Source organism: Rhinatrema bivittatum, chromosome 8 (genome assembly GCF_901001135.1).
Source record: "Rhinatrema bivittatum chromosome 8, aRhiBiv1.1, whole genome shotgun sequence".
Classification (NCBI taxonomy): domain Eukaryota; kingdom Metazoa; phylum Chordata; class Amphibia; order Gymnophiona; family Rhinatrematidae; genus Rhinatrema; species Rhinatrema bivittatum.
In genome coordinates, this window is record NC_042622.1 from 271015082 (window position 1) to 271037750 (window position 22669).

Below are 22669 nucleotides of genomic sequence, written 5' to 3' on the forward strand. Positions count from 1 at the left end.
GACTCCCCAAAGGGATACAGAACCCGTGCGAAGAACGGAATCAAAGGCTAGTGCCGAATTGAACGGTCAAGATAAATCAGCAAAGAAAGCGGACTCTCCATTCCCTTCCAAGATGACAGGGGCGGGACTCTGGACTGATCCGTGGTACTACAGGAACGAAAATTATCAAAGGTAAGACCTAAATTTTCTTTTCCCTGTACGTACCCGGATCAGTCCAGACTCCTGGGATGTACCAGAGCTTACCTTAATCGGGATGGGATCCGGAGAGGCCCGCTCTAAGCACACCTTCTCCAAATCCACCAGCCCCAGTTGCCCGAACATCCATGCGATAGTGTCAAGCAAAAGTATGTAGAGACTTCCACGTAGCCGCCCGGATACCTGGTGACTTTCTGCCCAGGAAGACGCCCGAGACTGATTGGAATGAGCCTTCAGACCTTCGGGTGAAGACCTGCCGTCCAAGAGATAGGCGGAAGTGATGGATTCCTTAAGCCACCAAGTGATGGTTGTCTTGGAAACCTTATTGCCACTGCAGGGACCATTTCAAAGTATAAAAAGATGATCTGAAACTCGAAACGCATTGGTCACCTCCAGTACCCCAACAATGCCCTACGAACATCAAGCTTGCGAAGATCCTTGGCAAGCGAATCCGATCTATCCAGATCCGAAAAAGACAGAAGTTCAACCGACTGGTTTAAATGGAAGGAAGACACTACTTTAGATAGGAATGAGGGAACCGTACGCAAAGAAACTCCAAAATCAGAGATGCGCAAAAAGGGCTCCCTACAAGAGAGCCTGAAGCTCCAATATCCTACGCGCCAAAGCGATAGCCACCAAAAACACCACCTTCAAAGTAAGATCCTTCAAGGTTGACCGGGGTAACGATTCAAACAGAGCCCAACACAAAGCCTTAAGAACTAAGTTCAAATTCCAAGAAGGACAGGGCTACCGCACAGGAGGCCGCAAATGTTTTGGGAGCAGTGGCCAGACCGAAATAACGCCTGGAACTGAAAATGCTGCCCCAACACAGAAAACCTTTGATAATCTGTCCGGATCCTGATGTGTAAATATGCTTCTGTGAGATCTAGGGACACCAAGAACTCCCCTGGTCTGACTGAAGCAATTACTGATCGAAGAGTCTCCATACGGAACCGAGGGATCCGCAGACATCTGTTGACCCGTTTTAAACCGAGTATGGGTCAGAAAGCTCCATCTTTCTTGGGCACCACGAAGTAAATGGAATAACTGCCTCTTCGCAGCTCCGCAGACGGCACCAGAGCAACAGTGCCGAGATCTAGGAGCCGCTGAACAGTCTCGGTGACTGCCCGCTTTGCCGCTAGCCCGAAGGGTGATACTAGGAACTGCGGTGGGGGTTGGCGTGCAAAATCTAACGTGTAACTGTCTTATCACCTCGAGGACCCACTGATCCGATGTGATCTTGGCCCATTCCTCGTAAAATAGGGACAGTCGACCTCCCACTAGTGGCACAGAGGAATGGACCGGCTTGCCCATCATTGAGAGGGCTTGCCGCCCGGGGCATTCTGGTTGGAGCCAGGTCTACCGAACCGGCGCCCACGAAAGGACTGCGAGTACGTCTGTTGTCTGCTAGCATTGTGGCGAAAAGACGACACGGCCCCTCGGGGAGGCAGAGGTCTCCGTCCATCACGAAACCGCGACCGGGAAGCAAAGGATCCTCAACTTCGGCCTATCCTCTGGCAAGTGATACACCTTATTTTTGCCTAAAGACTGAACTAGATCCTCCAGCTCCTTGCCAGAGCAGCTTGCCCTTAAAGGGCAAGGATCCCAGCTGAGATCTGGAAGACATATCCGCTGCCCAGTTACGGAGCCATAACAAGCGTCGCACAGACACCGCCGCTACCATAGTCCTAGCTGATGTGCGAAGCAAATCATGGAAGGCATCCGCACCATAGGCGATCACCGCTTCCAGCTGTCCCGCTTGACGAGCTTCCTCCTGCAATAGCGACTCATTGGCTAGGAGCTGTTGGACCCAGCAAAGACCTGCGCATAAGGAAAAATTACTACACATGGCTGCACGAATTCCCAAGGCGGAGACCTCGAAGATCTTCTTAAGCTGTACCTCCAGCTTCTGATCTTGCAAGTCCTTAAGGGCCGTCCCCCCGGTGACGGCGGCCACTGCCGAATCCACCTTGGCACCCGCAACAACTCCTCCTCAGGTAGGGGATAAAGCTTGTCCATCGCCTTCGCTACCTTAAGCCCCATATCCGGAGTATCCCATTCCTTAAATAACAAATCTGTTGCCGAAAAATGGGAAGGAAAAACTCATGGCAGTCCCCTAAGACCTAAAACCACTGGGTCCGAGCCCCCAATCTAGATTCCTCCTGGGGAAGCTGGATCCCCAACTCCCCTAAAATAGCTGGGATGAGGGGACCCAGCTCATCCCTCCTAAAAAGACGGACGACCTTCGGATCATCTCCATCTGTCCCGTGAGACCCCTTCAAACCCCCTGCTGGGGATTGGTTTCTCCCTCAACCCCCCTCAGGGGAAGGGAAGGGTTAACCTGGTCATCCGAGTCCGTAGAAGTATCCGGATCTGCCTGAGGCACCCGGAAGCTGGCAGGACATTGACACCCCCCCCCCCCCCCCCAGCTCCGGCTCTGGGGTGGCCCTGGCTCTCTTCAGAGGTTCAGATATAACTTCCTGATTGGGAGGCCTTTTTCTGCCTGCCTTCCGGGCCTTAAAGGCCTTATACATTAGTAAGACAAAGTCGGAAGAAAAAGAATCTGAAGACATCACCCCCATCCTCTGTAGGGACTTCCGCAGATCTATTCAAATCAGGCCTCGCAGGTCTGACCCCCTCAGGGACCCTGCACTGCAGGGACAAGCGTGGAGGGTCCTCCTACCCAAACGCTGTTTCACGTGGCGCCAGGGCTGCCGGCGCGAACGGAGGCAAAATGGCGCCCGCTGACTCAGACACAGCCCCCAGCGCGCTCAAAATGGCGCCCGTTCCCACGGGCCAGTCCCAGAAGCCGACTGCAGCTCACCAAAGGTGCCTGTGATAGAATGGACCCGGACCCTTCCAGAGGCCGCGGAAGCACCCTCACCCCCGGTGAGTCTGCAACCATGTTCCCTGGGTGGACTGAGAAAGGCAGACCGCACCCTAGCCCAACAGGCTGGCATCTGTGGTCACTATAATCCACTGTGGAGCTTGAAGAGGCATCCCTTGCAGAAGATGAGGAAGAGACAGCCACCACTGTAATTTGTCGACAGTAGAATCCAAGAACGGAAGGACTACGTGGAACTGCTCCGACACTGGCTGCCAACGGGACAGCAAAGCTTTCTGTAACGGACGCATATGAGCAAAAGCCCAGGGGACAAGGTTGATGGTAGAAGCCATGGATCCCAGGACTTGGGAGATAATCCCAGGCTGTCGGGGAAGGTAGGGCAATCAAAGTCTGGACCTGATCGATCAGTTTGAGGGCTTGCGCCCGAGGTAAGAAAACCTTGCCTACTCGGGTGTCGAAGTGGGCTCCCAGAAATTCCAACTCCTGGGAGGGCTGAAGCTTGCTCTTGGAAAAGTTCACTATCCACCCGAGAGAGGCAAGGAGCTCCAAGGCGCGATCCACCGCCCGCCGGCAAGAAGTCTCCGACTTGGCCCTGATGAGCCAATCGTCCAGATAGGGATGGACGAGAATCCCCTCCCAGCGCAAGGCCGCCGCTACTACTACCATGACCTTCGTGAAGGTGCGAGGAGCGGTCACGAGGCCAAAGGGGAGAGCTCGAAACTGGAAGTCCTGGTTGAGAATGTGGAATTGGAGATACTTCTGATAGTCGCGGTGAATGGAAATATGAAAATAAGCTTCTGCGAGATCGAGGGAAGCAAGGAACTCTCCGGGGTGGACCGCCGCAATGACCGCCTGCAGGGTTTCCATGCGGAAGTGGTAGATCTTGAGAGCCAGTTTGACCCTCTTGAGGTCCAATATTGGGCGGAAGGACCAGTCCTTTTTGGGCACGGTGAAGTAAATAGAATACTGGCCGGCGCCAATTTCCCTTTCTGGGACTGGGACCACCGCTCCCAGATCCAGAAGCTTGGAGAGAATCTGGACCACCGTGCCCCTCTTGGCCCGGCCGCAAGGCGAGAAAAGAAAGATCTGGAAGTTCTCTGACGAGGTCGAAAGCGTACCTGTCTGATAATGTCGAGGACCCACTGATCCGACGTGATCTTGACCCATTCCTCGAAGAACAGGGAGAGGCGTCCGCCGAGGTAAGGAACCGAGGAATGGGTCGGCTGAACTTCATTGCGTGGCAGGTTTAGCGGTAGCACGCACGGGCTGGCCCTCGCGAAAGGTCCGTCTGCCACGAAAGGACTGCGACCAGGACTGCGCACGAGAAGACCCCCTCGCAGAACCGCCCCGCCCCTGAGAAGCGAAGCGACGCTGGCCCCTGAACCGAGAGCGAGAGGCCGTGAAGGATCGGGAAGACTTAGGGCGGTCCTCTGGGAGCTTATGGACCTTGTTGTCAGCCAAGGAGTCCATAAGCTTCTCGAGATCCTCGCCAAAGAGCATCTTACCTTTGAAGGGCAGCGTGCCCAGCCGAGTCTTCGAGGACTGATCAGCAGACCAGTGGCATAGCCAAAGGAGCCTCCGGGCTGCCACTGCCGAAACCATCGCCTTCGCCTGGACACGGACCCGATCGTAGAGGGCGTCCGATACGTAAGCGGTTACAGCCTCCAGATGTTTGGCTTGTTCTGCCTCACCTGGCGGAAGCTCCCGGGCGCAGAGTAACTGTTGGACCCACTGGAGGCCCGCTCGCATCATGAGACTGCTTCAGCAAGACGCCCGGACCCCGAGGGCCAGAACGTCAAAGATGCGCTTCAGGTGAGCCTCCAGCTTATGATCTTGTGAATCCTTCAAGGCCGTGGAACCTTCCACCGGAATCGTGGTGCGCTTGGCCACTGCAGAAACATAAGAATCCACCGACGGATAGCGCAACAGCGCCAAGCCCTCCTCCGGGAGGGGATAGAGCTTATCCATCGCACGTCCTACCCGAAGCGCACCCTCAGGAGCCTCCCATTCCCGCAGGATAAGGAGCTTAAGCATGGGGTGGAAGGGAAAGGCCGAGGCCGGAGCCCTCCCAGAACCAGGTTCATATCCTTAGGGAGCGAAGCCATGAGATTATCCACGGAGGGACTCTCCAGACCCCAGTTCCTGCAAAACAAAAGGGAAGAGGGGCTTTAATTCTTCCTTACGAAAAAGACGGAGGGCTCTAGGGTCATCCCCCTCGGGGGGGGGGCATCCGCCGAATCCGAGGAAGCAGCGGGGTCCGAGGACACAGGAGACACCCCCGGGACCACCCGCACTGGTCCCTGGGGCTCCGCGGCCAGTCCAGTAGTCAACGGCGCTGAACGAGGTATTTTTGGCGGGGGGGGGGGGGCAAGGGGGGGCTTTCGTCCAGCTCATGCAGGCTAGCTAGATAAGATTTGTGCATGAGGAGGACGAAATCCGCTAAAAAAGGGACCCTGGATTTGGCGGGGGGGGGGGGGGGGGGGGGGGGAGAGGGAAGGTCAGGACCCCCCTCTCCTGGGCACCCACGGGGGCCAAATCAGGGGTTAAATCAAAATAAATCTGGCCCCCCAGCCCCAGGGAGCACTGAAATCGGCCCCGATGAAAAATCCAAGATGGCGGCCGTTCCCGGGCTCTGCTGACCCGGGAAAGGCCTAGCCATGCCGGGAGGAGTGGCGCCCCGGGCTAAATTTGCTTGTCCTGCCGAGGAGGGACCTTCCCCACCCGGCAGGCAAGCACTGCAGAGGCCCTGCTGTGGAAAACGCGAAGAGGGCAGCCCACAAGAAAGGCAGGCTGCCAGCCGGGACATAGCTAATCTGCAGCTGAAGAAAAAAAAGCTGAAAAAAAAAAAAGCTTGATTGACACCCTGCACAGCAGGAGAGAGCAGGCGGGAAACCTGCTGCCTTCTGCTTCTCTGGCTGCCGGTTCTAGCCCTACTCTGACCAGAAAAATATAAAAAAGCTGGTCAACTGCTGCAAATAAGTTAGAAGTAGGTGAGTACCTGCAACTTATTGAAAGTTTAAAACTTTTAAACTCCCTTTTTTTTTTTTTTTTACTGAGCAAAGTAGCGGGTTAAAAACCCTCTCGGCAGCCAGAGGGGGAACGAGGCCCAGAGAGCGTCGGTCCCCACACCTGGAAGCGTCCACGGACTCAAGACTATGCAGGGAACCCCCTCCTGCAAAAGGGGCAAAGCCCCCCTGAGCCGGGCAAGAGCTGGGAGACGGACGTCTCCCACACAAAAACAGTAAAAGCACTAAAAGGCGGCAAAATTTCCTTCATAGATTTTTTCCTTTGTTTCTAAAACACGCGGGAATCAAAAGAACTACTTGCTTGAGCCGAAAAAGTAAGAAGAAGAAAAGGCTGACTAGCCTACAGCAGAGAACTGAAGGGGAGATGCTGCACCTGCTGGAGACAGACGAATACTGAAGGGGTAGAGGATAGGCTCTGTCCTGATATAGGGCATCCTTCAAGTTTTAGTCTGTCTCCACCTGCTGGAAAGGAGGCTCAACCCACTGTCTGGACTGATCCGGGTACGTACAGGAAAAGAAAATTATTACTTACCTGCTAATTTTCGTTCCTGTAGTACCATGGATCAGTCCAGACAGTGGGTTATGTCCCCAATCCAGCAGATGGAGTCAGCCAAAGCTTCGAGGGGGCGTCACCATAAGTACTACTACCCCCTCTGCAGGAGTTCAGTATCGAGTATATCAAAGCCCGAGTAAACAAACCCCCGTATTGGATCAAGTTGAAAGTAAACGGCAACAATAAGCCGCTTAACCTAAGTAAAGAACTGCAACCGTCCCACCAACGGGTAGGAGGTGATGAATACAGCGTGTCAACCCAACAGGGCACTGTGACAAACAGTGAAAACTGAGAAATCGTGAAAGACAGAAAACACGACTATCTTAGAACAGCCAAGCAGGATTAGAACCCAAACGCGGTGGGCGTCTGGACTGATCCATGGTACTACAGGAACGAAAATTAGCAGGTAAGTAATAATTTTCTTTTCCCTGTACGTACCTGGATCAGTCCAGACAGTGGGATGTACCCAAGCTTCCCTAACTCGAGTGGGGTCCTGCGAGGCCTGCACGTAGAACCTGTTCGCCAAAGTGTCCAGAGACAGAAGAGGCGAGGTGCAGACGATAGTGCCTTGAGAACGTGTGTAACGATTTCCAGGTGGCTGCGCTACAGATTTCTTGAGAGGAAACCGAGCGAGCTTCCGCCCAGGGAGCCGCCTGAGAGCGTGTAGAGTACGCTACAATGCCGGGCGGGAGAGTCCGCCCCACCCCAACGTAGCAAACGGCAATGCCGGCCTTCAGCCATGGTCGTCTTCGAGGCCTGAGATCCTGTCCTAGGGCCGGACCAAAGTACGAAGAGATGGTCAGAAGTCCGGAGGTCATTCGTAGCCTCCAGGTAGAGGAGCAGTGTGCGCTTGACATCCAGGAGTCGGAGAGCCCTCGGCTCAGAGGAGGAGAAGGACGGCAGTCCCACCGTCTGATTGACGTGAAACGTAGACAGCACCTTCGGAAGGAAGGAAGGAACAGTGCGAAGAGAAACTCCAGAGTCGGAGAAACGGAGATAAGGCTCTCTACACGACAGGGCCTGCAGCTCCGAGATGCGTCGAGCGGAGCAGATGGCCACCAGAAACACAGTCTTGAGGGTGAGGTCCTTGATCGTCACATTCCGCAGTGGCTCGAACGGGGGCCCCGACATGGCACGGAGCACAAGGTTGAGACTCCAATGTCCGGGTGTTGCAGCAGAGAGCCCCCGTCGCGCAGGAGCGAACCAAGGGCGGCCACCTGAACCCGGAGCGAGTTGCAGGCGAGCCCCTTGTTCACCCCCGCTTGTGAAAAACAGAGAAGACAAGTAATCACTGTAAGAAATGGTTTCAGGCAATCTGGAGCAACCCAGATTCTACTACTCGCATCTGCTGGAGTCAGAAGATACTGAACTCCTGCAGAGGGGGTAGTAGTACTTATGGTGACGCCCCCTCGAAGCTTTGGCTGACTCCATCTGCTGGATTGGGGACATAACCCACTGTCTGGACTGATCCAGGTACGTACAGGGAACAGATGCTTCCGGTGCCTTTAGGGATTATTACAGATTAAAAACATCCAGTAACCCGCAAAAAGAGCTTCGAATGGACAACAGAAAATACATGGAAGGGTGTCTGGACTGATATGTGGTACTACAGGAACGAAAATTATCAGGTAAGAACTAATTTTCCTTTCCCTGTACGTACCCGGATCAGTCCAGACAGTGGGATGTACCAAAGCTTCCCTACAAAGGGTGGGACCGAGAGTCCCACTCGAAGCACCTACCGACCAAAGGAACCAAACACTGGCACCTGTACGTCAAGGCGGTAATGTTGTGCAAAGGTATAGGGCATGTTGGGCATGCTCAGTGTGCCAAGTCAACGTTTTCCATGTCAGGGCTCCACCTGTCACCCATGTGAGAGGACTACCATCCTGCTTGTCCTTGGAGAACACCTTTTACAGGTAAGCAACTTTGCTTTACAGTTTAATGGAAGGTTTTTGCTATTAAAAGTTTGAAAATTCTCTACTTTATATGAACTTAAAGGAGTTTGATGAACGCTTTTTGAAGAGTATGATCTTATCAGCTCTCCACTATTTTTGCCTGCTGTTTCTAACATTGATTTGCCAGATTAGGTACATTGCAGTAACGCATACTTACTCTCTCCTTGGACCTTGACGTAGTTTTTACACTAATGACAGGCTCCCCTTTGGATTTATCCATTACTACTGTCCTTTCTGTTCCTCGGCTACCTGGAAAAAAAAAAGATACTCCACAAAGTTACCAAAATTGCAGATAGTGGTAAACTGAATTTTGAGCCATTGTTATAAAAGCAGCAAAAAATATCCCACATTGTATAATGCTCAGCTCAAACCTTAAAAATTACTTCTTACCTTTGATAATGCTAGTGTCAAAGAAAACATGATAGATTTATTTATTTAGAATTTTTTTATATACCGACATTCGATACACATATCAAATCAGGTCGGTTTCCACTGAACAAAAACAGTCGCGGTTAAGGCGTTACATTAAACAGAGTTTCTGAACATAAGGACGTAAATATTAAATAGACATCAATAACACGTCAAACAGCGTTCAAAAGACTTAAAAAACAAAAATATCTACAATAAATAGTAAAATAAATTGAGTGTAGCAGGTAACAGTGTACAATGTTGAAGGGCATGACCTGAGCATAACGAGAGCTAATGAGCTAGTGCATCTACAGTGGTGACTTTCATAACCTGTGGACTGTCCGGATAAGGCGTAAGCGGGCCCAGCGGGGTTTGGGGGTGTTCAAGAGATTTGTTGTGTTCTATTTTGCCCTTTGACCGGTATCTGAGTGTTCCTGCGATTCTGGGAAGGCTGGCCGGAAGAGCCATGTTTTTAGGTGTTTCTTAAAAGTTTGATGGCATGTTTCTAGGCGAAGTTCCGGAGGTAATGAGTTCCAGAGGGTGGGCCCGGCTGTAGAGAGTGCTCGTTTTCTTAATAAGGATTTGACCGGAGGAGTATATAATGATCCTTTGTACTTGTATCTGATGGGTCTTTGTGATGTGTGAGGGCGGAGTTGCGTGTTTAGATGTAGGTGGGCGATGCCAATAATGTCCTTGTGGATCATCATTAATGTATTAATGTCTTGAAAGTGATCCTGGATTTTATAGGAAGCCAGTGAAGGCCGTGTAGAATTGGTGTGATGTGGGCTCTTTTATTCGAGTTGGTGAGTAACCTCGCCGCAGCATTCTGCACCATTTGTAGCTGTTTCGTGGAAATGGCAGGGAGACCTAGTAGAAGGGAGTTACAGTAGTCTAACTTTGACAGGATTATAGACTGAATTACTAATCTGAAGTCGCTGAAATGGAGTGGTTTCAGATTTTTGAGTACTTGAAGTTTGAAAAAACATTCTTTAGTGGTGTTGTGGACAAAGGATTTAAGGTTAAATTGATTGTCGAGTCACACCCCTAAGTCCCTGACAGAGGGGGAGTGGTTAATGTATGATTTTGCGAATTGTGTTGCGCTTTGGGAGTTGGTGACAATATGGTTTTCATCCGGCGAGATGAGGATTTCAGTTTTGTTTTGACTGAGTATGAGGTTCAAGCTGGATAGCAGAGTATTGATAGACTGTAAGCAGTTGTTCCAATGTGCCCAAGTTTTTTGCAGGGATTCTGTGATAGGAAGAAGTATCTGAATGTCGTCAGCGAAAATATGCTTTAGATTAAGGCTGGAGAGTAGGTGGCAGAGTGGTAGCAGATAAATGTTAAAAAGTGTCGGGGAGAGAGATGATCCTTGCGGGACTCCTCGGATTGATTTGATGGGAAGTGATTCTTCGTTATTGATCTTGACCTTATAGAATCTATTCTCCAAGAATGATTGGAACCAGTTGTGAGCTTCTCCCTGAATTCCTATATCAGATAGCCGCTCGAGAAGGATGGAATGATTAACTGTGTCGAAGGCGGCAGATAGGTCGAGAAGGGCGAGGAGGTACGGTTGTTTTTTTCAAGATTGAGGAGGATAGTGTCAGATAATGATGCGAGTAGCACTTCTGTGTTGTGCGATTTCCTAAAACCGAACTGGAAAGGGGAGAGTATGTTGTTCTCCTCCAAGTACTCAGACAGTTTGTTGACAAATCTTTCCATCACTCTTGAGATCAAGGGGAGGTTAGCGATTGGACGGAAGTTTGCAGGGTCAGCCGTTGGGAGGTTAGGTTTTTTTAGTAAGGGTTTCAGTATGGCTATTTTAAGTTGTTCTGGGACCTTTCCTTGAGTTAATGAGCAGTTTATGATGTCTGCTAATGCTTTGGAAATGGTGTTAGGAATAGCTAGCAGAAGATTGGAGGGTATGGCATCCAATGGATGTGAGGAGGGTTTAAGATTGAGAATGATTTCGATTTCCATTGATGATGGGGTCTCGAACGATGTAAAGCTGAATTTCTTGGTGGGTGTTGAGGTGCTGGGGGGGCATTGTTGTCTGCTGTAGGGAAGAGATAGGCTTGAGTAGGTTGGTGATCTTATCAAAGTATATTGCTAGTTCCATGGCTTTGTTGGATGCTTGTTCGTCAGGGATGATAGGTGGGGATGGTTTTGTTAGAGATGATACAAATGAAAATAAGGCTTTGGAGTCGAATGAGAAGTTGTGTATTTTTTTTGCAAAGAAGTCTTTTTTGGCCTTGAGGATGGCTGTTCTGTATGTGTTGAGGTGGGTTTTGTAGTTTAGAGTTGAGACGGTGGAAGGAGACTTGCGCCAACTGCTTTCTTTTTTCCTAAGTTCTTGTTTAAGGATTTTAAGTTCCGGAGTGTACCACGGATGTCTATTGGCTTGAGGTGGTTTCAAGGATTTAGTGATGGAGGGACAGGATAGATCTGCGACCTTGTTTGTTATCTTGAGCCAGGAGTTGATGGCTGAGGGAGCGTCTGTGAGATCCAGTCGGTCGAGCTCTTTAGTGAGCAGGTTGCTGAGACTATCTATGGGGCAGGGTTTCCTGTATTGTATAGTGGTTGCCGGGAAGATAGGACGAGGCTGGTCTTTAATTTGAAGTTCGGCAGAGATGATGTGATGGTCGGACCATGGGACAGGGACGCAAGTAGGGTTAGCGGCCGATTTGAAACTACTGTATCTAATAGAAAGGAAAGTTGGTTCTTACCTAAATTTTCTTTCCTAATCAGTTGACAATTGGGTTTCCTGTACATAACCAGATCAGTCCAGACTAGTGGGTTATACACTCCCACCAGCAGATGGAGGCAGAGAACAAAACTGAGCACTACTATATACACCACGTGAGCCACCTGAGCTCCTCAGTATTTCTCTGTCACCAGCAGATGGTGGTGCATACCTGCAGCTCTGAGCTGAGCTTGGATTTCTTGCTCCTCAAGGTGCCAGGTACAATTTTCTGGACCATCCCTCGCGTTACAGCCGGGCAAATAGGGGGTTGGATACCCCCGGCATGCTAGGCTGTGTGTTCCGGGACTGCTGATAGCCAGGGGACTGGCTCCCTCTGTGACCATGGGTTCAGGGAAGTATCCCCGTTGGGGAAAGTTATTTTTCTGCTTTAAGTTTTGTAGGAAAAAAGCGCCTTTTTTCTTCTGTCCTGCGGCTCCTCGGGTGAATCAGTCTGCTCAGCGGGGCTGGGCCAGACAGGCCCCAATTTCGATTTCCTGAAGAGTGGAGAGCTTGCAGCCTTTAATGGAGCCTTCCCTGGGTGGTGTTGAGCCTCCTAGGCAGTGTCTCCATGGCAGTCCCGGGTCTATTTTTGGTGTGGTGGCCATTTTGTTTTTTCTTTTTCAGCTCCAAGGCTCTCTGAAGGTGCTGGGACTGATTTTTGCCAGCTATCTTTTTAGGCAACTTAAGTTCTGTAAAGCAGCACTTGATTCCTCCCGGGGGGAGTGCCCTTGGGTTACTTTTGGAACACTGCAATGGCAGAGAAGCTACTCGTGGAACCCTGCAAGGCTTGTGGGGTATGGTCTCTGCCTATTTGAACTCCTTCTCACTTTGCACTACTTGTGCTGTGGAGGGGAGGGGTCCTCAGTTAAGGGGTCTAAGCCTTAGAAGGCCGCACCGCAGATTGGGCGCCGGCACTGGGTCCAAAAGTAGGTCTTCGGCGTCCGCTGCTCCCCTGTGGGAAAAGATTCCCAGGATGACCTCCGCTGTCTCCCGTAGTGCAGGAACAGAGGCCAGAGGACTTGAGGGCCACGGAGTCAGATTCCAGCGGTGATGCTGGCCCAGGCGGTTTTTCTCGGGAATTTGTGCTCCTAGTGCATAAGGCATTCCTGGCACGGACGTTTGTGAAGCGCAGATCCCTGGAGGGGAGTGTGGGGGCCCCAAAGTGTCATCTCCAAGCAGACAATTGTTCTTCCCATGCTGTCTTGGCGCGGCTGACACTGCTGACGATCAGGGGGAAGGTCCCCCTGGACTTGGATGCGGGCGATGGCGACCAGTGTCCAGTGGATCTGGCTCGGAAGGAGACTATCCCCGCGTGGTCCGGTTGTTCAAGGAGGAGCTGCGGCCCCTTATTCCCCAGGTACTTGAGGAACTAGGGGTGAAACTGTGGAAGAATCAGACAGTGACGGCGTGAACCTGGTCCTGGATGGCCTAATTTTTGTTCCTGTAGTACCACAGATCAGTCCAACAATCAGAAGGAGAAAAAGAAACCACCAGAGTGTGGAAAACAGAGAAAGCTAGGGAACCGCAGGTTCAACTGCCTGCCTCTGCTTGGAGACAGAGAAATAGTGAAGGGACGCAGGGTGAGCACTGTCCTGATATAGGATACCTTTTCAGTTTTTCTCTGACTCCCTCTGCTGGACAGAGGCTCAACCCACTGTCTGGACTGATCCGGGTACGTACAGGGAATGAAGTGTCAAAGGGATCTTCCCAGGGCTCCTGGAGGCGAGGGAACTAGACTACTAGCTTTCACCCCCAACGGGTCACCAAGAGCAATTTAGGGTCCCCAACCCCTGCTCATTCACCACTACGTCCAGGAGGGATGGTCCTACCAGGACCAGACAACCTCCTAGGAGGGAAATCTCCTCTAGAAGACTTCTACCATCTGCTGGAGACAGAAAAATACTGAGGGACTGCAGGTGGCACACTTAAGTAGCAGTGCTTCAAGGTTTTGTTCTCAGCCTCCATCTGCTGGTAGGAATGCATAAACCCACTTGTATGGACTGATCTGGGTATGTTCAGGAAAGGAAAATTAGTTCTTACCTGATAATTTTCGTTCCTGTAGTACCACGGATCAGTCCAGACACCTGGGTTGTGACTCCGCACCAGCAGATGGAGACAGAGCAAAACTTGACGGGCTCCCTCCATATAGTAAGGTGCCACCCACAGCCCCTCAGTCGAACTGTCAAAGCAAACCAGTGCCCGACTAACTAACTAGAACCATTTGAAACCAATTCAAACACCCCCTGGCTGAAAACCGAAAACATCAGACCAGAGGCAAGCGGCTTTATGCCAAGAACTGGAACAATTGCAGTACAAATAACCAAACGAGCGGACTCTCTCTCTCTTCATCGTACCGAACAGACGGGCGGGAGCCTGGACTGATCCGTGGTACTACAGGAACAAAAATTATCAGGTAAGAACTAATTTTCCTTTCCCTGTACGTACCCGGATCAGGCCAGACACCTGGGATGTACCAGAGCCAACTACCGAGGGTGGGAAGCAGAGAGTCCCGCTCGGACACTCGCTCCAAACCCCGGCGCTTCAGACGCCTTGACATCAAGCCTGTAATGCCTAGTGAAAGTATGCAAGGACTTCCACGTCGCAGCTCTACAGATCTCCTGCGTGGACACCTGAGAGACCTCGGCCCAGGACGTGGCTTGCGCCCGAGTGGAATGAGCACGAAGCCCCCTAGGTGCCACCTTGCCGTGCAGAAGATATGCGGAGCTAATGGCCTCTTTGAGCCAACGCGCAATAGTGGCCCGCGACGCAGCAGACCCCCGGCGAGGCCCGGACCAGAGGACGAACAGATGGTCGGAAACCCGGAAAGGATTCGTAACCTCCAGATACCGAAGCAGGACCCTGCGAACATCGAGCTTCCTTAACTCTTTCATCCCCTTGTCCATCTGATCCCCGACCTCAAAACCTGGAAGGTCCACTGACTGATTTAAGTGAAACGAGGACACCACCTTAGGCAAAAAGGACGGCACAGTCCGCAGGGAAACCCCGCCCTGCGAGAATCGCAAGAACGGTTCCCAACAGGACAAGGCCTGCAACTCCGAGACCAGACGAGCAGACGTAATGGCTACTAGAAACACGGTCTTCAAAGTAAGATCTTTCAGCGTCGCCCGCTTAAGAGGCTCAAACGGTGCTGCCCCAAGCGCCGAGAGCACGCAATTCAAATTCCAAGACGGACAAGAATTCCGTACCGGAGGGCGTAAATGCTTAGCCCCGCGAAGAAAACGCACCACATCCGGATGACACGCCAAGGACACTCCGCGAACCTTACCGCGCAGACAACCAAGCGCAGCTATCTGGACCTTCAGGGTACTCCAGGCCAGCCCCTTCGAGAGGCCCTCTTGAAGAAAAGCGAGGACCCCCGGCACCGGTGGGCGTACAGGATCCACCTCATGAGTACTACACCAGTCCTCAAAAACCGTCCACACCCTCATATAGGCTAAGGACGTAGACTGTTTTCGAGCCCTCAACAAGGTAGCAATCACAGCCTCAGAGTACCCCTTAGTCCTTAAGCGCGCCCTTTCAAAAGCCATGCCGCGAGACAAAAGTGATCCGCATCCTCCAAACAGACGGGTCCTTGTCGCAGAAGAGATGCGGCCCCGTGAAACCGAAGCGGAGGCTCCGCCGCCAGCTGAATGAGGTCCGCGAACCACGGGCGCCTTGGCCACTCCGGCGCCACCAGGATTACGTCCGCCGGATGTAACTCGATTCGGCGAAGAACCTTGCCTATCAGCGGCCACGGGGGAAACACATATATCAACACGTCCGTGGGCCAGGGAAGTACTAGAGCATCGACTCCTTCTGCGCCCCGTTCCCTCCGACGGCTGAAGAACCGTGGGGCCTTTGCGTTGTGAGCGGTGGCCATCAGGTCCAGGCGTGGCGTTCCCCACCTGGCACAGATGAGGCGATACGCCATGTCTGGTAGCTCCCACTCGCCTGGATCCAGCCGATGCCGGCTGAGGAAATCCGCCTGCACGTTGTCCACACCTGCGATGTGAGACGCCGCCGAGGTGTTGCTCCGCCCAGATCATGAGCTGCCTTGCCTCCTCCGCCACTTGCTGGCTCCTCGTGCCCCCTTGACGATTGATATACGCCACCGTGGTTGCGTTGTCCGAGAGCACCCGAACCGCCTGGCCCCGTATCCACGGAAGAAACGCTTGCAGGGCCAACGACACCGCCCTTGTCTCCAAGCGGTTGATGGACCACCTTGACTGCTGGCTCGACCACTGCCCCTGGACCGAGCGGCCTCCGCAGACCGCCCCCCAGCCGAGTAGACTGGCATCCGTCGTCACTACCGTCCAGGTGGGCATGACCAGAGACACCCCGCAGGACAGATGATCTCGGGAGAGCCACCAGTGCAGACTGGCCCTGGCACAGGGCGTGAGAGGCAACGGAAGATGAAACTCCTCCGAAACCGGCTTCCAGCGGGAAAGTAACGCTGATTGTAACGGTCGCAGGTGAGCGAATGCCCAAGGAACCAGAGCGAGGGTCGACGCCATGGAACCCAAGACCCTCAGGTAATCGCAGACCAGCGGGCACCGCATGGACAAAATGTGGCGCACCTGTCGGTGGAGCTTGACCACTCTCTCCTGAGTCAGCGACACCATGGCCCTCTCGGTGTCGAACAGGGCCCCCAGATACTCCAACCGCTGCGTAGGCTGCAGATGACTCTTGGACAAGTTGACCACCCAACCGAGCGATCGCAAGAGTTGTAGGACCCTGGCAATCGCCTGCCGACACTCGGCCTCCGATTTTGCCCGGATGAGCCAATCGTCCAAGTAAGGATGCACCAGCAGCCCTTCCCTCCGGAGCTGAGCAGCCACCACCACCATCGTGAAAGTGCGTGGAGCCATGGCGAGGCCGAAGGGAAGAGCCCTGAACTGGTAATGGCCGCCCAGGATGCAGAATCTCAGGTACCGGTGATAAGCCGGCTGAATCCCGATGTGAAGGTACGCCTCCGTAAGGTCCAGCGAAGCGAGGAACTCGCCCGGACGAACCGCGGCAATCACCGAGCGGATCGTCTCCATCTTGAACCGCGGCACCCGCAGGCACCGGTTGACGCCCTTTAGATCGAGAATGGGCCGAAAAGCTCCATCCTTCTTTGGGACCACGAAGTAAATGGAGTACCTTCCCTTGCCCTGCTGATCCTGCGGCACGGGAGTAATTGCGCCCAGGTCCACTAGACGCCGAAGGGTGGTCCGGACAGCGGCGCGCTTGACGAGGGCCTTGCAGGGGGAGACGAGGAACTTGTCCACCGGGAGCCGAACAAAATCTAACGCGTAACCGTCTCTTATCACAGCAAGGACCCACTGGTCGGAAGTTATTCTGGTCCATGCCTCGTAAAACAAGGTGAGCCTCGTGCCCACGTAAGGTACGAGGGCTGGGGGCAACGAGGAATGGACCCGTCTCGTTTCATTGGGACGACTTGGCCCCCGAGCCGGACGAGGGTCCACCGGTTCTGTTGAATTTCTTCCCTTGAAAGGACTGGGACCAGGAGGACAATCTAGCCGAGCCGGACCGATAGGACTGGCCCGACCCGAACCTGTTCCTTCCAGAAAAGGACGACCGCTGCCTGGGCCTATCCTCCGGCAACTTAAAAGCCTTGTTCTCGCTCAGGAACTGCATCAGATCGTCCAGCTGCTTGCCAAACAGGAGCTTACCCTTAAATGGTAAGGACCCCAGGTGGGCCTTGGACGCTCCATCAGCAGCCCAGTTGCGAAGCCAAAGGAGACGACGCGCCGAGACCGCCGACACCATCGCTCTGGCCGATGTTCTGATTAAATCGTGCATCGCATCGGCGGTGTAGGCAATCACCGCCTCCAAGTGATCCGCCTGAGTAGCCTCCCCCGAGGAGAGGTCGGCGTTCGCTTGCAGTACCTGGGCCCACCGGAGCCCCGCTCGCAGTGCAAAGGTACTACAAATGGCTGCCCGCACTCCCAGTGCGGACACTTCGAAGATCTTCTTCAATTGCACCTCCAGCTTCCTATCCTGGATATCAAGGAGGGCAGTAGCCCCCGTAACCGGGATGGTGGATCTCTTTGTAACCGCTGACACCGCCGCGTCCACCCGCGGGAGACGCAGCAGTTCCAGCGCGTCCTCTGGGAGGGGATAAAGCTTGTCCATAGCCTTACTCACCTTCAGCCCCAGTTCTGGGGTATCCCATTCCCGAAACAATATATCAGAGGCCGAGAAGTGAAAAGGGAAGGCCAGTGCAGGGCCCGCCAGGCCCAACAGCACCGGATCCATCTTGACCCCCTGCCTGGACTCCACTGGAGGAGGATCCACTCCGATCTCGTCCAGAATGGCTGGGATAAGTGGAGAAAGTTCCTCCCGACGAAACAGGCGGACGACCTTGGGGTCATCCCCCTCTGCCGCCTGCGGCCCCTTGCCGGCTCCCGGCTGGGCCTGCCCCTCGTTTTCGTGGCCCTCCTGGCCCTCAGGGGCTCCCAACAGCGCCTCCTCGTCCGAGGAGGCGTGGACGCTGACTCCCACTCCTGCAGGTCGCCACGCGGCTGCCTCTTCTCCCGTGGCACCCCCTGGGCGTCCCGGGTCCGAGCAGCTCTCTTCCGGGGCTGGGAGTGTGCTTCCCTGCCCCCTGAAGCCTTCCCAGCCTTTATTCTTGACTTTTTATATTTCGCCAGTTTCTGCATCAAAAGGGAAAAATCCTCCGAAAACGAGCCCTCCGATCCGGAGGAGTCCTCCCCTGCACAAGGGCTCCCCGAGCCACGGGTCCCTGGGGGCTCTCCCCCCGAAACCCTGGGCTGTGGCGACAGCGCGGGAGGCTGGGCGCCATCTTGGAGTGCCCTCCTCGTGGCTTCCCTTACTGTAGACAAAATGGCGTCCGTTCCCGCGCTAAGCGGGAACGGATCAAAGGTCGCGGCCTCCGAAGCTCCGGCGCGCGATGGCGAACGGGCCCCCCGCGATCGACCTCCGACGAACCCTCGCCACCTGCAACGCATCCGGAGCAGATCCCGTCCCTGGAGAGCCGCGCGCGCGCAGAGCCGCACGCACAGCAAGTCGTCCCCCTCGGCATGCTGGACCACCTCGGCGACCAGGCTCCCCAACCAGCGCCCCCCCCTCCGCGAACGATCGACCCGACCGGCGAAGGGACGGCGAAGAGGGAGAGAGAGCCGGCGGCACAAAATTAAACACGCTGGTTTTTTTTTTTTTTTTACTTAGCCGCTAGCCGTGGTCCTGCAGTCTTCAGCTCCAGCGGGGGTGAGTGAACCGGGCTCCCCGGTGTCACCCCCGACGCTGCTGCCAGCACAGGCCGGGTCCTCGACCCTCAGCAGCGGCCTCGACCTGGAGGGGATGGTCCTCTCAGGACCTTCCAACCCTCCTGGGAGGCTCCCCCGACGGGAGACTTCTGTCTTCTTCTTTATGTCTTCTTTCTTCTTAAAACACACACTGCCCTAACAACTTAGGCTTAAATACAAATAGATCCCTGACTGACTACCCCGAGCCACAAAAACAACCAAGGATCCCCGAGACTGTGGGTGGACCTGCCCCATCTGCTGGAGACAGAGAAAGACTGAGGGGCTGTGGGTGGCACCTTACTATATGTAGGGAGCCCGTCAAGTTTTGCTCTGTCTCCATCTGCTGGTGCGGAGTCACAACCCAGGTGTCTGGACTGATCCGGGTACGTACAGGGAACAAGCCTTTACCATCAAGCTCTCCCTTGTCTAAGTCTAAGCCTGAGCAGACTAGACTTAAACCGCTCAGTTGAGGGAAGGAACCACCAGTCTGGTATCACCTCAGGAGCTCTTTTTTTTTTTTTTTTTTTTTTAAACCCAAGCAATCCCCACTAGGGAGGTGCATTTCCCCCATCTGCTGAAAATGGAAAATACTGGCAGGCTGATGTTGGGGCAGGGCTATGCATCAGTGACTGAATCAGTTTTTCTCAGTCTCCATCTGCTGGTAAGAATGCATAACCCGCTGGTGTGGATTGGCCTGAGTGCAGACAAATGCCTTTTTTGCTATTAAGACAATTAACTTGTTATCCATCTAAATGGCCTTTGAATATGGACCTTAGTGAGCACAGATGGCAGTTCCTGATGAGGATTCATTCCCAGTGAAGCTTGTGTCATGTCCCCATCTCCTGGAAGAAAATCCCATGCATCTGGATTGGTCTGATCAGATGAACAGCCTCTGGCTTCACCCCACATCCCAAAACTTTGATAAAAACAAAATAGACTTCCCTGATCCAAAGCTCCACTGAAGTAATGCTTGCTACAGAATACCCTCTTCTCCTTCTGGTGATCCCCTAAGAAGCAGGCAAAGTGTGAACTAGCACCTCTGGCTTTCAAGTTCTTCTCCCACCTGCACACAAACTAGGGCCACACTGATCCCTTTGTTTGCCCTACTGTAACTCCTGCCCAGTTGAGAAGAAAATACCTCCCGACAGCTTTGTCCCCAACTAGGCCAGGTTGCAAGGTTCGCACCTTCACCATCTGCTGGAGAGAACACACTGAAGTGCTGCAGGTGTCATGGTACCCTATATATAGGATGACATCTGCTTCCATATTCTGGCAGGGAAGCAAAACCCTGGTCACCAGGGTTTTGGTGAAACAGCGCCCCCATTCCACAAGAAGGTGGCCTGTCCTCAGTTTGTAGATGCGTGGACATTTAATATTAAGAACAGACGATGGTGCTTTAACTTCTTAGATCACCTGATTTGCTTGTCCTTGATCGATCTGCAGAATCAGGTTTCTTTTCATCTTTGTCTTTATCATCTTTCACATCTTTATCTTTTTCTTCAGTTTTCTTGGAATCACTTTTGTCTGTTTTCTCATCTTTCTTAGAAGATGACCTGCAAATGACAAACCAACTGGCATGTAAATTTATAGGTGGGGGAACACTTTCAAAAACCTCAATGCCTCTAAAGATTTTCATTTTATTTTAATGGAAAGATTATAAACGATAAAATACGCCATTTTAAATTTAATCACCATAATCAAGAGGTTAGAAGCCAATGGCTTTATGTATGCTATATTCTGATGTCCTATGTACATTACCATGTTTTCATAGAGGAAAATTGATTCTTACCTGCTAATTTTCATTCCTTTAGTATCAGTCCAGACTCCTGGGTTTTGCCTCCCTTCCAGCAGATGGAGACAAACTTTCAAGGACACCACCTCTTAACCCGGTGTGCCACCCTCATCTCCACAGTATTAAAAGGTACCCAAGCAGAAAATACTTAAACTAAGCAATTAATTCTACTATAACCCCCTGAACGAGCAAGGAAAATAGCAAGTAAGAGCTATAATTAAGTTCAAAATACGCTTAAGTGTAATGAGAATTCAGTGCCATTCTTCAGATTTAATCAGAATTATTAAATGATACAGATCGAGCAGTCTCTCCAAAACTTATGTCCTCCACCAGGAAGGACTCTGGATTGATATGTGGTACTACAGGAACAAAACTTAGTAGGTAAGAACCAATTTTCCTTTTCTGGGACTGAGAAAGTCCTGCTCCTACACTTTCACCAAAACTGCCAACATCCGGTACCCAGATGTCCCATCAAATATCTGGCAAAGGTATGTAAAGACTTCCATGTAGCCGCCCTGCAAATCTATTGCGGCAAAACCATTTGGCACTCTGCCAAAGAGACTACCTGGGACAGAGTAGAATGAGCCCCTAACCCCAGAACCCACAGCCTCCTTCAATCAACGTGTTATTGAGGCCTTTGACGTTGGACCCTTTTTTCACCACTCCATAGCACAGAAAGGTGATCTGACAAATGGAAACTGCTAGTGATCTCTAGATACTGCAACAAAGCCCTTCTGACATTGTCGTCTCAATTTCTTGGACTGAGGCATATCAATCTCCAAATATGTAAAGGCTGGAAGCTCCACTGAAGTAAAAAAAAAAACCACACTGAAGCCACCTTAAGCAGAAAAGATGGAACTGTCCTTACAGAGACCCTGGAATCTGAAATCCGCAAAAGAGCTCTCTATGTAACAGGCCTTGAAGCTCAGACACCCTTTCTGGCTGAACAAATTGCTAAGAAAAAGAAAATTATTCCTTACCTGCTAATTTTCGTTCCTGTAGTACCATGGATCAGTCCAGACGGTGGGTTATGTCCCCCGTCCAGCAGATTGAGTCAGAACAGAGCTCGAGGGCTCCGCCTCCTATACCAGCTCACCCTCTGCTGGAGCTCAGTATCTTGAATAACAAAGCCCAAAAGAGCAATAACAAAACAATTTGGATCAAAACGCTGACGAAAGTCAATATCAAGAACAATAAAACAGGCATGACCTAACAAAAAGAGGTCGCCAACGTCAACTTGTGAGGAGCTGTACAACTCTGATAGAGAACCAGAGAGAAGAAAGAAGAGACAGTAGATAACAATGAATCCGAGCAGGTCGCAAGATCCCAGCGTGGTGGGCGTCTGGACTGATCCATGGTACTACAGGAACGAAAATTAGCAGGTAAGGAATAATTTTTTTCCCTGTACGTACCAGGATCAGTCCAGACGGTGGGATGTACCAAAGCTTCCCTACTATGGGTGGGCCCCTGAGAGCCCTGCTCGGAGAACCTGATCGCCAAATTGCCCAGGAGCCGAGGGCGCCAGGTGTAGGCGATAATGCTTAGCGAAGGTATGCAGCGACTTCCACGTCGCCGCCCGGCAAATTTCCTGTGGGGAGACGGCACGAGACTCCACCCAAGACGCTGCGTGAGAGCGTGTAGAATGAGCTCGAACGCCCCTGGGCGGATCCCGACCGGCCCCGATATAAGACGACGAGATGGCATCCTTGATCCAGCGGGCGATGGTCATCTTTGAAGCAGAGGAGCCCTTCTTAGGTCCCGACCAGAGCACAAACAAATGATCGGAAACCCGAAAGGCATTGGTAACCTCTAGGTAGTGGAGTAAGACTCGCTTGACGTCCAAGTGACGAAGAGACCTCGACTCCTCTGGAGAGAACGCCGGGA

At 52.5% G+C, this 22669-nt stretch overlaps 1 protein-coding gene across 10 annotated transcripts in view; it reads right to left on the reverse strand.

The window, feature by feature from the left end:
- Positions 1 to 22669, reverse strand: part of LOC115096379 (scaffold attachment factor B2-like) — a 184515-nt gene that overhangs the window by 75343 nt on the left and 86503 nt on the right. For all 10 annotated transcript variants that reach the window (XR_003858057.1, XR_003858056.1, XM_029610892.1 and 7 more), the window contains 2 exons: positions 20407 to 20546; positions 8732 to 8823 (listed from right to left, as the gene is read on the reverse strand). Coding sequence is in view for 8 of the 10 variants with exons in the window: in XM_029610892.1 (XP_029466752.1) it covers positions 8732 to 8823; positions 20407 to 20546 (232 nt within the window). In the remaining 2 variants the exon portion in view is untranslated. The remainder of the gene's footprint in view (positions 1 to 8731; positions 8824 to 20406; positions 20547 to 22669) is intronic.